General features: G+C 43.3%; 1 protein-coding gene across 1 annotated transcript in view; it reads right to left on the bottom strand.

Annotated features, from left to right (window-relative positions):
- SLC30A5 (solute carrier family 30 member 5) overlaps positions 1–16,436 on the bottom strand; it is a 311,396-nt gene that overhangs the window by 203,848 nt on the left and 91,112 nt on the right. The window contains exon 8 of the mRNA XM_078675193.1: positions 4,079–4,249. Within this exon, the coding sequence (XP_078531319.1) occupies positions 4,079–4,249 (171 nt within the window). The remainder of the gene's footprint in view (positions 1–4,078; positions 4,250–16,436) is intronic.

Here is a 16,436-nt window from a genome sequence, read left to right as displayed (position 1 = left end):
TGTGCTTGCCAGTGCTTTCTGCAATTGAGCTTTTTACAGCAACATTACATAGCAGGCAATATTTTAAGGGGTAGGCCATATTTCTGTAAAGGGCAGTACAGTTAGAAAGTGTTGTCCTTCTTCACTGTTCTTGCTTATAGAACTCCAGCAACAAGTACCAAGACGCCCAAGTGACGTCATGGTTCTAAGGTCCCGCTGTTGAGCAGACGGAACCAACCTGTTTCTAAAAAGTGACAGGAACAGATTGTTGATCCAAACAGCCAACACATCCACAGTGTATTATCTATTCAAACATGGTGGTACCAGATCCCTAATTATGTTTCTGGATTATCAAGCAATACGGCATTGGCTTCTTATAAGACTGCCAGGCACTATACCTACCAGGTCTCCTAAATTGGCAAGCAGATCTGCTAAGCATATATTACAATGAAAATCACTAGTGGTAGCTAAGTGTAAACCTCATTCAAAATATGTTGTCAGGAATGAAGTTATCCACAAATTGATCTTTTTGGTACCAGACTAAACGCAAAATGCTCAAACTTCATGTCAAGAGAATGCTGCACAGCAACGGCACTGCTTTATATAATTACAAAAAGATATGGGCACAGCCAATATCCATTGCACAGGCGCGAGCTATTGGCTATGACAGTGCTTTTTAGGTTTCGCCTGTGTGTGTGGGGGGCTCTGTGTGGGTGTGTGTGTGTGGGGGGGGGGGTCAATGTGAGTGTTTGTGTGTGGCATTTGCGAGAGATTAAGCTATTGGCATTGTAAATGACAATGCCATTTATTTATGTTAAAAAAAACATAAATAAAAATAATGTCAAGAGCAATGCCAATAGCTCTAACTTTAACAAAGGCAAAACCATTGCATTGTAAATGCTTGTTATAGATGGGGATAATCTCGGCTCCCTTCCAGGTCTCAGGAATAGGCGAGCCCTTCACGATACCATTTGCTAGCAAGTGAATGTACGTGGCCCATAGGTCTTTATCGTGCATAAAAAGGTCTGCTGGAACAGAGTCTAGGCCCGGTGCTCTGGCTTTAGGTATATTATTTAGAGTTTTTAGGACATCAGCTTTACTGAAGATAAGGTGACTCTCCAAGGTATCAACAGGGGCCACACACTCCTCTCCATCAGTGTCCTCAGCAGCGAACTGGGTCGCATAATGGGATACCCATGCTTCTGGTGACACATGATTCATGGGTTCTCCTCTTATGGCCCCCCTTCCCCATTTTACAATGTTCCAAAAGGGCGTCATAGATCTTTCCTCGCTTGCTTTAAGGAGATCCCTCCAGTAGCCTTCCTCCCAGTCCCTTTTTGCACTTATTTGGACCTTTTTATACATAACACGTGCATCCCTTATTTTATTTATATCTTTTGTCTTCACAGCATCAGACAATACCTTGTAAGCACCCCTGCAGGATTTGTCGTACCACTGGTCTTCCTTTCTTACTGGCCTACGTTGCTTCTTAGTAACTGTTTTAACAAAAACATTTTTTAACCTATTAAAAAAGTCATCATGGATCCTACTGACTTCAGATATCTGAGTGTCCATAATGGTTATACTCTTTACTTCTTTGATGGCCTGGGTTGTTAAGTCCCTCATAGCAATTATGCTTTCCTCATTGGCTGCACAAGTTGACCATCTAATGCGTCTGTTGTCATTTGAGAGGTTTATTTGAACATTTTCCCTCAAAACGTCTTTTTCCAATACTCCAAACAATTTAAATGTCAGAATTAGTGGATCATGGTCGCTTTCCACTCTAGGCTCTATCCACATATCAACAACACTGGCCCAATTCTCTTTGTTAATTAAAATGTAGTCAATACGACTTTGTGAATTTCCATTAGAAAAGGTGGTGGCACCCTGTTTATCAGAGACCACTCTTCCATTGGTGGCCCGCAACCCAGACTCAACACACAGAATGTTTAGCTGCAGTGCAGCCTCAGACCATTTTTTCATTGGTGGTAAGGAAAGCTGAGGGATATCCCAGATGTAGTCCTCTTCTATCATGAGATCTACATCGTGGTTATCTAAGGGTTCAAAACAACAATTAAAATCACCTCCAACAATAACATTTGCGTTTAGGCAATGTTGTTTTAGAAGGGAATCTAACAAATCAATCGCCTCCGTGGGTTTACCACCAGGTAAACCCCTTGAATAAATGTTGAAAATATAAAGGTCCTTGCAGGATGGTCGCTGTAACTTGACCAACAGTATATCAGGGCTATTAGTAACCAATTGAACAACTGAATAGTCACTATTTTGTTTTACCCATGTCACTAGACCACCTTTAGGTCTTCCCCTTTGACTAGGTGTAGCCGGGACATAAAAATGTAGGTATCCTTCAACAGGATCTGGATCTAATTGCCAAGTTTCCTGGAGAAGGATAACATCCTTTGAATCCAGGAAAGTTTGCCAGTCCTGTGATGGTATCTTACTTCTCAAACCTGCAACATTCCTGGACGTTAGAATATATTGGCCAAAGGCCTTGTCGTTGGTGGATTCAATGCTAATAGGTAGGCTAGCCCTTTGTTCCTGGGTGAGATAGTTTACACCTACATTATCCACATTTACAGCCCTCTCTGGGGATAAATTTACATGTAAATCACTTTCATCAGTATAACCAAGGCGACCAGTAAGTTGATAATCATTGCATGTATCACCTAAAACACCCTGTATACTGCTAGCATTTAACAATAGATCAGTTGTTACAGAATTAATCTGAGCTTCCAATTCCCCCCCTGCACATCCTCCATTGGGAATAGGATAATCAATATCAAATTTACTTCTACCCAGTCAATCACAGGCATTTAGCCCTGATAGAGCTTCATATCTATTTCCTAGGACCACACCCCATTCATTAGGAGGAGCCCTTGGTCCTCTATTATTTCTCACAGTTTCCCACAACGGGCCAGGAGTTTTTGGAAATGTTACATTCTGTTGCTCCCCATAAAAGAAAAGAATCTATGCTTCCATCATATCTGGGTCACCCTGTCAATTGCATTTGGGGTTTGTCCCACTATCGACAACCCTCACTCAGTTTATTACTTTTTCCTCACTCCCCATAGCTCATAATCTATTGTATCAGATATACTCTAGACCCGGAGTCTATTCTATTCTTTTCAGTTTCTTCTTCCACTTACCAGCCTCTGGTGTAATATACCTCTTCGCACTGCCTCTTCCACTAGTAAGTGATGGGTAACATGTACTACTGTATTTTATCTGGCCTCTAAAAATCCACTTGTCCATCAATTTTCTCAAATTATACTGGATTTCTCCTACCCTTTCACTTCCATCTTTGCCAGTTTAAACCGGCTTTCTTGTCAGAAAATGACTGTGAAATCCAGGGCCAAATGCACGCTTTCTGAAGAAATATATCTTTCCTGATTAATGGACCCTTTGAAAAGGCAACAAAACCAAGCCATGCTCCCACTTTTATTCACTTCACTGTACATCACAGAATTGGCTAGCCTAAAATAGATACCTGCCTTTTTTATCTGCCAAATTACAGTCAATAAATTAGATCTAAGGACAATAGTACACATGGCATTGTTCATTATTCTACAAACATCACAAAACACTCAATGTCAGTGTGTTTCCCCAGGTTAAATATTATAAACAAAAACCCAGATATTTTGCAAAAGCAATGTAAGCTTACTATATGACTCATTGTCACAGAGGACACCATTTTGGCTGAGATTTCCTGTTACAAGTCATTGTTTTAGGTGTGTTAGTCCAGTTGGATCAGCTGAAATGAGTCAAGAAAACCCAGGACTAGAAAGAGGTGTCATTAATGACAGGGAATCATCGGGTAACCTTCGTCAGGGTCTGGAAAGCCCCAGTCATTACCAGGAAAATTCTCATGCACTTTCAAAGGAAAGACGGCGCTTTAACAATTCGCAACATTAACAGCTGAGACTGATTTTATATTAGCCCAATTTTTCTTGCAGTAAAACTTGTATTCCCTTCAAACTTGGATCCAAATATTCATAAAATATGTACATTTTATTAACAACAAGAATCACAAGTCAGCATGACAACAAAAAACACAACACACTATCCTGCTTCCAATTACCTCAGTAGTTGCAGCAAGGACGATGACCCATGGAGACAGTATGATGACGGAAACAATGTGCGACAAAGCTTGAAGACGCTTGGCTCCACCAATATCTAATGACAGCTTCCTGGAAACTGCGTGAAACCCAACGTTGCAGCATAATGCTAACACAAGTAATAATACACCACCCTGAAAGAATAAAGAGTTTAATATTTTTAAATGTGTTCTATTTAGGAAGTGCTACACCCCACAACGCGATGTTGAGTTTAGCACAACAAGAAAATGAAAGTAAAGAATTGCACCATAAGAGAATTCAGAAAAGAGTTAACTTAAAAACATTCCCAAAAATTATTTAATGAGTCTTGATACGAAAAACGAATATGAATGTTAGTAGCATTAACCAACCATAGCAAATACGAAAAGAAAAATATTCTTTGTAATAGCAGTTTGTGACACTCATATTATAGATTCACTTGACGTCATTTACTGTTTGGACTCTGAGTAGCACCTAATATTTCTCAAAATACATTAATATTAGTTAGGTGGCCACAGTAAGTATGCTGAGTGTGACTTAGTATAATGCTAAAGTGAAAACTTCAATACCACTCTCTGTCACACTACACTAAACTACAGTATGCTTACAGTGGCCTTAACATAGTTCTAGGCTATAAGCCGATAGAATTGGAGTAAGAAGAATACATTTGCCCTGCCTCTGTAATGTCAGGTAGTGGTAATGGCCAGAATCTCAGTAAAGCAAGTTTCAGAAAATGCTAATGTGATGCATGTTTCAGATGATATCTCTGCAGTGATAAGGGTCAGCAGGATGGGATCAATTGTCCTGGGATCAGCAAAAGTAGCACAATACCAAACAAACTTCATTGAAGCCTGGGAGTGTAGTTAAATGTTTCCCAAATGTGCCGTAGGAGCGCACAAAGCTCATTTCCTTAGATGACCAATGTCAGCCAAAGGAGCCTCTTTTCCAAGGTAGGTGTGAGTAGCAGTGAACAGTAGACTTAAAAACACACTTTGCTGGTTGAAGCATTCAGAGAGGCTGAGTCAGGAGATCTATGGAACAGGAAATGAAGCCTTAGGCTGCAGCTTTTGGCTACTCTTGTTTACAAAAAAAACAGCAATTTGCTAGTGGGGAGAGCATAATTAATCTAGTCTAGTTTGGTCAGGGAAGCAACTTTCCAAGCACTTCAAGTCTCACCCTCACGTGCAGGTTGCCAGTCTGGATAGGGTAGAAATCGTAATTCACTAGGTTGCACCCAACTGGAAAATACCACCTTTGGCAGTCTATGGGAACAAAAGAGAGGCTTGAGACACAAACACCTGCCCAAAATTGGACTACCTTTGGCCTAGATGGAGTATTTCAAATGCGGGCCCTTAAAAGGTGATGTATTTCTGCAAAGGGTGCCAGCTTACTTTGCTCTTCCACTTTTACCTTACCCATGAGGAATAACTGTACAACAGTTTGCCCTATTTTATGCACTGTGTTCTTACATATCCTAAACAGGTGTCCCAGTTGCTTCAAAATGGACCCTACACGGAGTACATCTATACACCATAGTTACTTAACAGTTCTTCCAGGGGATGTGCCTCTGTTCACTTCTGGGTAGATACCATAATCTGTATACACTCTGATTGTTTAACTGTGCGTCGTTCTGTGGTAAATAAATAAATAATACCCTATTTTTGGATGAATGAATGAATAACAGATAGCTCAATAAATAAGAGTCAAGATTCGAGGTAGTAGGAGTTTCTGCAGGTTTATTACAGCATAAGGACAGGATCAGGACAACCTGCATAGGAACAGGATGACAGGGGAAAAGAGGCCCGGCAGCTGCCGGGGCTTGGTCTGGGATGAGCGCGCTAACATTCAATAACAAGACATTCATTTATATACATAACGCAAACACATAGCATTACATTGCAGTAGGCGTAGCAGTGGGTGGAGCAGAAGGCATGACGTGTAGCAGTCGCGAGAGATAACAGTAAAAAGAGGTGTAACTGGGAGTTTACTTAGACATGTGAAGTAAAACGTAACAGAATATGTCATGAATGGGCGGACACATAGGAGGGGGCTACCTAAGGAGCCGGGACCTCTAACCTAATGGTGCGCGAAAACTGGCAATGACGTGTTACTAGGAGAAGCTGGGGGCTACGAACTCTGTGCTAGGAGCAGAGACTAGAGTCTGGAGGGTCGGAGCGACATGTACCTAAACCCTATCTGGTATCTAATGTTTAGGGAACATGTTGATATAAACTAGAAGTCATGAGGGGAGAGGCTAACTTGATTCTAAGACTGGACCATGCATTATTCTACATGAAATGCGTGATGAAGAATACTAAATGACCATTAAATACAGTATTTCTCTAACAGGGAGACGAGAAGGCTAGACAACGACGGAAACTATTGATGCAGTTCAGTAGCTTAGGAATGCAAAGGAGGAGGACTGAACTGATAGCTGGAACTATAACATACTTTTGGCAGACTTAGAGGCAGAGCCGGGGTGCACCGGGCACTGCAAGGCGGGAAGTAAGTGAAAGGTCGAGGATACAGGTGGGGGCTGTATCGCTCCTCAGCGAGGCTTTCAGGAGACAGGAGCTGAATCCAGGGTCCGGGCCCTTTTGAGGCCTAGAAACGGGGACTTTATAATGGAATAACGTGCACACTGAGAAACGTGGCAACATTATTTTACATAGGCCTGATATTCGTAGTATTCACGAGGACTGGAAACTAACATATTAGAGGTGGACACAACTGTAATTGCGTCATTAATCGGGCATAGGGAATAACATATGCATATTGGTCATGCATACATAACATATGATGGATGGGGCGTAGGGACACAGAACATGGCAAAATTTACTTTTCCACATTCCCTCCTTGTCACTACGTTTCCATCAGGAAACATCAATATTCATGATACCGTCTATCATTTCATACAGTACCATTTGCTCGTCTCGAATTGTCTTGGAACGGGATTTAGAACGGGGCTTGGGACTAGGAATACAAGAGGTAGCACACATGCTGCAAATCGCAGGGCCACATTGTATACAGAGGCAGCAGCTAAATATGATCGCTACTGCAATACCTAGAAAGGACAGGACTTTCCATCCCCATGCGGGAATTACATTCCAGAACCAACCGGACCATGTCCAGGTGCCTGGATCTTGATGTAACAGATGGGCAATTTTATGGAGTCTGGTTATAGCTGAATAAACAGACGGCGCGTTATTTGGAATGAAAATGCAACAACTGGATCCGAGAATTCTACAGGCCCCGCCCCTATCGGCCAGTATGACGTCAAGGACGAGACGATTCTGTAAAACAACAATTCTCATAAAGGATTGTTCTTCAGTTAAGTTACCTAGAGCAGAGGCAGTCTCATCTACTACAGCTTCAAGGGTTCTTGTTAACCTACGAATTAACTTACTATTTACAACTGTACCTAAATAAGGGAAAACACCTTTATCTATATCAATGAATTGCTCTGCGGCGGTTTCAGTATAATCGATAATCGGGAGATTTCTCTTGTGTCTAGTGTGTACTAAGAAAGAATTCCTATGATAATCAGGTGGGGCTAGAAAAACAGGTGGCAGTAGGAAAGCAATGTAACAGGTTCCCTCCCAATCGAGGGGCAGACGGACATATGCAGTTTGACCACAAACAAAATAAGAATGACGTGAAGCTATAAAAATAGATTTCCCACTGTCACTATACTGGATAACAGTAGTACATTCACTATGACCTATATGTACAGAACCATAACTACGGACACATAATTCGCCTTTGACTGGTAGTACTGAAATAGCGGGTGAGTCTGGAGTAGTATCAGACTGAACATTCAGAACCATGAAATTCGACGAATAATTTCCTAAATTATATACTTCATTTTCTAGATCTAAACCTGTTCTATGGGGGAAACCTTGCTTGTCTGGGAAACATGTACTGTTAAGAAAAAAACATATCTGTTGAGGATGACGTTAATGTGGACCATGCTCCACACGAACCATTGTGTGAAAATGGATAAGGAAACAGTGGCAGAACTCCCTTCGATGTCTGGAAAGGGGGGAGTCGACCACACACCCAACAATTAGTGGCATTGCTGGTCTGGTGTGAATAATGTAACATACGGATGAATGTGTTATTACGCATGGCGAGGCGGTATGAATATTCGTGAGGAGGCAGATCACTAAACGTGTGCTCTACTGTAATATGAGCAGACATATTTACATGAGGAACTGGAAAACACAGATAGAAAGCATAACTGGTGCAGGAAATCATTATGCTAAGAAATAATATGAAACTTAGAAAAACGATGCATTGCAGTGAACTTCGACTGACTCTCTCACTATGGGGGTCTATTTTATACATGTCAGAAACAGTCTAACCGTTTCACCTAGGGGAGGACTTATACAATCAAACTGGCTGACTTATTAGACCTGAGCTTTAACTTATACTCCTGTTGCGGAGTTTTCTCTACCAAGGGAGGGGTTGTAATAAAGTCTGGTGCGGGACAGTCCTTTAAAACAATGTTCTGGCAATCCTTCGAATCCTGGGAAATGTTCTTGGCAATGTCTTTGAAGTCTGGCTTTGGTCCTTTGAAAAGTTTTACATGAGAGAGGTGGACCCACCCCTTCCTGCCTTCTAACTTGACGGCAGTTCGGGTGGTCAAGAGGACCTGACGTGGCTCCTTCCAACGTGGTTCCAGCGGACTTGATCTGTCAAAATTGCGGACCATCACCAAGGATCCTGGAACGATCTCGTGCGGTGCCACCTCGGTATTGTCTGGAAATGCGGCGGCAACCTGTGAACGACATGAGTTGAGGGCAGACATCAAGGAAGCTAGGTAATCTGTCAGCATATTACATGAAACATCGGTAATACTTCGGGGTCTAGGAGTACCCCACATGTTAGGGGGGCGGCCGAATACGACCTCATACGGGGACAGACCTGATCTGGAATGTGCGACCATACGCATGTAAAATAGAGCGACTGGCAGAGCTACTAACCAGTCCACACCCTTGTCTTTACAGACTTTTGCTATACGGATTTTCAGAGTCTGATTATGTCTTTCGACTAGTCCAGCTGCTTCTGGATGGCGTACACAATGGAACTTCCACTGGTACCCTAACAACAGGGAAACGTGTTTCATGAGTTCGGATGAGAATGGCTGACCGTTATCAGAATATACGACTCTAGGGAGTCCGTATCTAGGGAAGAATTCACGAACCAGCTGCTTGGCAGTGGTCGCGGCTGTGTAATCTGGGACTGGATATGCTTCTGTCCACCTGGACAAAGCGCATACAACTACAAGGACATACTTGAAACCTCGACATCGCTCCATCTGAATATAATCCATCTGGAGGACCTCAAAAGGGTGGTCAGGGGGCTGGAAACCACCTTGTTCCACCGGGACACTTTTACCTGGATTAAACTGACAACATATCATACAGGTACGGACTTTCTGCTTGGCTGCAGCTCGTAAATGCTTGTTGAACCAAATGTTCTGGATACTGTCTAACATAGCTTTTTCTCCTAAATGTGCTGGACTATGTGCGGTATTGATAATAACTTGAACCATAGAATCGGGGAGAAACCATGTGGCTCTACCCTTCGTTAACCATCCTTGATCTGTCTGGACCCCTCCTTGTACAGACCATTTCTTGATCTCATCGGGAGTAGCATGTAACTGGATATCTATGACATCTTGAGTAGGGTCCTTAACTGTCATGCATATAGTCGGATCTGGAATATGTGTCTGATTAACTGGAATGTCTGGAGTCTGTGCTGTAAGCTTGGCTGTGCGGTCTGCTAGATCATTACCTTGGGAAATAATGTCAGTAACTTTCGTATGTGCTTTGCACTTCATGATAGCAATAGATGTCGGTAAATGTATGGCATCTAACAGAGCTTGAATAAGGAGACCATGCTGAATCTTGGTTCCATGAGAAGTCATAAAACCTCTCTCCTGCCAGAGCACTCCGAAGTCGTGTACAACTCCGAATGCGTAACGTGAATCTGTGTAAACATTAACCTTCAGGTTCTTGGCGTGTATACAGGCTTGTGTCAGAGCAACTAGCTCTGCTGCTTGAGCGGACAGGGTATCAATACGGTGTGTTTCAATAACTTCAGTGTCAGTAGTCACTGCATACGCGGCGACTAGTTCTCCTGTACTAGTTCTCATACATGAACCGTCCACATAAAGTGTCAGGTCAGGATCTGGTAACGGAATGTCTGTCAGGTCTTGTCTTGGCTTTGTCGTAATGTTAACTAATTCCACACAATCATGTGGGTCTGGATTTGAACTAACTGATGGTAACAGTGTAGCAGGATTCAGGATGTTGCAGCGTCTAATTTCTATGTGTGGCTGGAACAGTGTCAATTCATAACCTGTTAAACGTGCAATTGTCAAGTGCTGAGTTTGTGTTCGGTTTAAAAGAACTTCTACTGAATGTGGAACTTGTACTGTCAGGGAATGTCCTAAAACTATGGAATCACTTTGTCTGATAGCTAGTGCTGTGGCTGCAACTGACTTGAGGCACGCAGGCAACGCCTGGGCGACTGGATCTAATGTGCTTGAAAAATAAGCACAGGGCTTGTATTGACCTGCTTGATCTTGTGTAAGAACAGATAATGCTGTACCTTCGCGTTCTGTAACGAAAAGTGTAAAAGGCTTACTGTAGTTCGGTGTAGCTAGAACTGGAGCTTGGCATAGGGCTTTCTTTAACTCGTTGAAACTAAGTGTATGTTCAGATGTCCAAGGGAGGACAGTCGATACGGCTGCCTCCTGTGTCGTTAACTGTATCAGTGGCTTGGCTAGAAATGCATACTGGGGAATCCATTGTCTACAATAAGAAGTAAGGCCGATAAAAGCACGTACCTCCTTCTGGGTTCTGGGCTGGAGAAGATTCGCTATTAACTGGATACGGTCGGGTGTCAACTGCCTACCCCTCTTGGACAGCAAGTGTCCTAAGTATACCACTTGCTGGACACAGAATTGAAGCTTTGAAGGTGACACCTTGTGCCCCATCTCGGCTAGAAAATACAGAACTGTAAGTGATGCTCGCTCGCAAGCACGTTCAGAACGGGCTGTGATCAGTAGATCATCGACATACTGGAGCAGGGCAGTGTCAGTTGGCATGTGAATATTGTCTAGTTGTCTCTTGAGTGCTTGACTGTAAATACTAGGGCTTTCTGTGAAACCTTGAGGAGCGCGTGTAAACATATAGCTCCTTCCATTTAAACAAAATCCGAAAAGAAACTGGCTGTCTGGATGAATTGGAACACTAAAAAATGCATTCTTGAGGTCAATAACAGTGAAAAACATGGCTTCGGAATCAATGGCAGTTAACAGGGAAGAAATGTCTGGAACAACTGGATACTGAGGAATAATACATTTATTAAGCTCTCGTAAATCAATCACTAATCGATATACTAGGGGTGCATTTGGATCAGTACGTTTCATGACTGGAATGATCGGAGAATTGCATACATTGGAGTCAGTTTCTACAACTACTCCTTGAGCCATGAGCTCGTCAATAATTTTGGATAAGGCTGCTACAGCCTCAGGTGGCAATCTGTACTGTCTGATTCGGGGTAACACTACACCTGGTTTGAGAGTCACACGATAGGGTGTGATTTGCATGTAACCTACATCAGTTGGACCTTGCGCCCATAAATGCTGCGGAACATTAGACAATCTGGAATCAAAATCTCGTAATACATAGTGACCCTTAAAGTCACGTAGGAACAGACGTATTCCCTCTGGGGAACAGCAAATAACTGCACCTAACTCTTTCAGTGTCTTAATACCTAACAGATTTTCTGGACATGCCTTAGTAAGTAACAGATCAGTAGTACGGGACAATGGACCTACTTCTAGAGTAACTGGCTGAGATATTTCATTAACTATGGGTTTTCCTGAAAATCCAAGGGAAACATTTCTTGAGCCTGAGAGCGGAGCCCCTGGAACTTCGGCGTGACTAATTGTAGTCCTACTTGCCCCTGTATCGATCAAAAACTTTCTGTCTTTCCCTAATACTTGACTGTGTACATAGGGACCTTCTTGGTCTACAGGTATCTCGATGAGAGGCAAGCCTACCTCCCTCTCTAGGCTGTTTCATGAATATGACTGGTACTCTGGATACTCAGACTGTGCATACTGGTACATCTGCGATGTAACGTGCTGTGTTGCAGCAATAGGCTGCGGTACTGTAACTGTCTGTTGTGCATTCTGTGACTGAGGAATCTGTGAAACTTGTTCTTGTCTCGGCGGACGTGGTCTTTCTTTAGTCTTACCAGTAGCTATGTTGTGTTTCAGAACTGCACACTCGTTTATAAAATGACCTGGCTGTTTACAATAATTGCAGTTCCCTTTAACGGGAGCTGCAGGATGACTGGCTTGAATCGGACCCCTCTTCTGACTGTCTTGAGGAATAGATTGTGCAACTAGCACTTTCATTTTCGTGTCTTTCATACGTTTTCTTTCGTGTTCTTGCTCTTCTCTGATTCTATTCTGGTGATACTGAAGCATCTGGAGCATCTGGGACGGAGTATTTGCTTGCCAGGTGCTTTCGACTTTCAAAACTCGGTTTTTAATTTGTGGACTTGAATTCTCGACTAATTTGGTAACGAAAAGATGAGGGTATGACTCACTACTTGTCTTGAGACCACTATTAATACTGAAACATTTCTCAAATCTAGAATAAAAATCACTAATGTCTTCATCTTGTTTCTGTTTACAGGCTGAGATGGCATCCCAGTCTTCTTTTCTAGTTGTCAATAATCTGGGTAAAACTTGAATCAATAATTCTGGTAATTCTTTACATTTATCTCCAAGACCGGTACCTGGTACTCGTGCCTTATCTTCAGCTTCTAGAGCTGCCCAATCGATCTTTTTCTCTCCCACCTCCCATTCTTTTTCCTTTAACTTTTCATACACCCCTGCGGGTAGCAGGACCTTTAACATTTTAATGATGTCTGGATAAGTGTATTCTCCCATACGGAGTATGTCTTTTAATTCTCTATGGAACCCTGCTGGATCTTTGTCATGACAGGGAATTAACTTTTTCATTTCGAGGAGTTCCATCTTTGTGATTGGAGTGTATACAAACACTTGTTGCATTTCGCCACCCGTCCCTTGGACTGGGTGGACTTCTCGTAACGGATTCTGTCTGTCTATGTAGAATGGTTTACTTTCTGGGGGTGAGACGTGAACAAAATGCGGGTTCAGGAACGTTCTATACTTGTGACGCTGTTCTAGAATAACACTAATTAAATCGGTACCTAGACCTCTCCATCTGTACTGGAGTAACTCGTTCAGGATATCGTGTAACGGGCCTGGATCAGAGTGTTGACCCTCATACTGAGTAATGAGGTGCTGGATCATATACATACCCACCAGTCGTTGCTCGGCTGGGGGCAGTTTCAGAAACATTTGTGCCACTATTTCGTCTGGAAAAGTGGTAGAATCAGTAATCCATCGGACTGCTGATCGGGCTAGTTCTTGTTCATGCATGGTGCTTAACTCGCTATAACCGACTCGTGATTTCAGAATGTGATCGGTAGCTTGAAATACTTGTTCTAGAGAACAAGGCTCTCGTTCTGGTGCTGGATGATGAAAAATAGACTTGGGTTCTAGACGTAAATGGCGATCTGGAAATCTGGATTTCCCTACATACGCTATTCTGGCGGGATTCTCGTCTTCCTCTTCAGGATCAGAGATACTTTCTTTCTCACTTACTTGTGCTGCTTTACGCTGTTCGTGTAACCTTACTATTTCTTTACGAATTTTCTTGTACATACTTTCCATGGCACTAATGGTCTTGTGCTTACCCTCGGCTATATTATCACTCCACCTTGTCAGGATTCTCATTTCGGCGGGATCTTTAGACGGGTAGTCTTGTTCTCTTATTAGACAATTGATCAGGAACTTTAATATCATGAGCTGAATCTCGGCTTTCCTTTGAGACATGATCTCGCCAATACTTTCTGGATCATCCCCTGTACGGATGAAACGATATATTCTGTCTAGATCTTCTTTCATATTTGGTAAGGTGACTAGATACTCGGTCACCCTTCTTACGCGTACGGAATATAAAACCATATTATATTCGCCTGGAACTGGATCATAAACACATTCGGCAAGGGCTTGTCTGATTTCTGTAACAGACTTATTACTTTTAGGAGTACGCTGTGATGCTTGAGCATGTAATTCGAGTGCTGATAAACGTTTGTGTGGCGGCGGGGTTTGAGGAGGACCTCCTCCTGCGGCCCCTAGACTAGAATCGTCGACTGACATTCTTCGTGCTTGCAGGGTCGGTAATTGTAACGTGGGCTGAACTTGTATGGCAGGCTGACCCGGGGGTACCGTAACAGGTACTCCGGTGTCTGGAGGAACGGGAAGTGCCTGATTTACAGGGACTAGCGGAGCGCGAACAGGATTTGCATATTCTGGAACTGTATCGTCCAAATAGGACGAAATAAAAATATCAGCTGCGGTCGGTTTGTGACGTAGCTTGGTCGGAACTAATGGTGGCGGGAAATTACTGGGTGCCTCTGGGGTCGCTTTTGGCGAGCCTTCGGCAAGGAGAGGATACATACCCCTAATAAGGGCATGCCTCTGTCTGTCTGACTGTTCGGTTTTGACTTGTTCACCTATCTCGATTAATTCTCTTTCTTGGGCTCGTTCTTGGGATTCTCTACTTAACTCTGACTTTCTGACTTCCTTTTCCGTTCTTCTATGCGCTTCCTTACGCCATAACTCGATGGCATCTTTCTGTGACTGTCTGGCTTTCTTTTTCCATAATGCTTCTTCTACTCGCATGATACATTCGGCATCCCATGTACCCGATACGGGCCATCTATACTTTTCTTCTAACTGTTTGGTATACTCTACCCATAAATCTAGATACAATATGGCGCTTATGCCATGTTTCTGATACATAAAGTGACCTGGACTGTCCCTAGGCGGAACAGGAACTGCTGCTTCCAGCAGACCCTTTCTAGTTTTTAACTGACGTAACTTGGAAAAGAGCGGCATTCTAAACTTGAATCGGAACACAATACAATACACGAAAAACAATAACAATTGGGGAAACAATTCAGGCATACCACGACATTGGAAATACATTAAACAACATTATAAATAACAGTTCGAACAGAATACTACCTGAAAATACTGAAAACAGAACAGAATTCTCGAGAACGGAACAGACTAGAGTTACTGGATGCACTGCTGAAACAGTACGGAACATACCGGTCCCATAAAGGAACACATCAAGACCCGTATCCACCTAGGTGAACACTTCGTTTGTGAGCTTGGGTACCACCAACCCACGGACCAGAGTCAATTTAGACTGACCCTGTCTAGACACTACCCCAGCAATGGTACTCACCGGGCAGCACGGAACGGAAGGCCTCGGACGGGACTGGACTACGACGACGAACTTCGGACTTCGGACTTCAGTTACGGGTGGACCTCCGGATACCTCGGACCTTGGACTCTCGGCTTGGGCTCTGGTCGGGACTCGCCGCGTTCCTCCACCGTCTCGTTCGGATGCTGGACCGCCTCCTCCGTCTCCTCCGTGGGCCTGAGGGATACTTGAAGCAGAAATATCTGCCAGGTGCACGGTATGGTTCCGTCACGACTGCAGAGGGTCAGGGGGTCGGCGTGGCTTCACCGACGCGTGGGGAAAGGGCAAGTCCCTATTCGGGCGCCATTATGTGGTAAATAAATAAATAATACCCTATTTTTGGATGAATGAATGAATAACAGATAGCTCAATAAATAAGAGTCAAGATTCGAGGTAGTAGGAGTTTCTGCAGGTTTATTACAGCATAAGGACAGGATCAGGACAACCTGCATAGGAACAGGATGACAGGGGAAAAGAGGCCCGGCAGCTGCCGGGGCTTGGTCTGGGATGAGCGCGCTAACATTCAATAACAAGACATTCATTTATATACATAACGCAAACACATAGCATTACATTGCAGTAGGCGTAGCAGTGGGTGGAGCAGAAGGCATGACGTGTAGCAGTCGCGAGAGATAACAGTAAAAAGAGGTGTAACTGGGAGTTTACTTAGACATGTGAAGTAAAACGTAACAGAATATGTCATGAATGGGCGGACACATAGGAGGGGGCTACCTAAGGAGCCGGGACCTCTAACCTAATGGTGCGCGAAAACTGGCAATGACGTGTTACTAGGAGAAGCTGGGGGCTACGAACTCTGTGCTAGGAGCAGAGACTAGAGTCTGGAGGGTCGGAGCGACATGTACCTAAACCCTATCTGGTATCTAATGTTTAGGGAACATGTTGATATAAACTAGAAGTCATGAGGGGAGAGGCTAACTTGATTCTAAGACTG

This window comes from Lissotriton helveticus, chromosome 2_1 (genome assembly GCF_964261635.1).
Source record: "Lissotriton helveticus chromosome 2_1, aLisHel1.1, whole genome shotgun sequence".
NCBI classification, from domain to species: Eukaryota; Metazoa; Chordata; class Amphibia; order Caudata; family Salamandridae; genus Lissotriton; species Lissotriton helveticus.
This window is presented reverse-complemented; position numbering and strand designations above follow the sequence as displayed.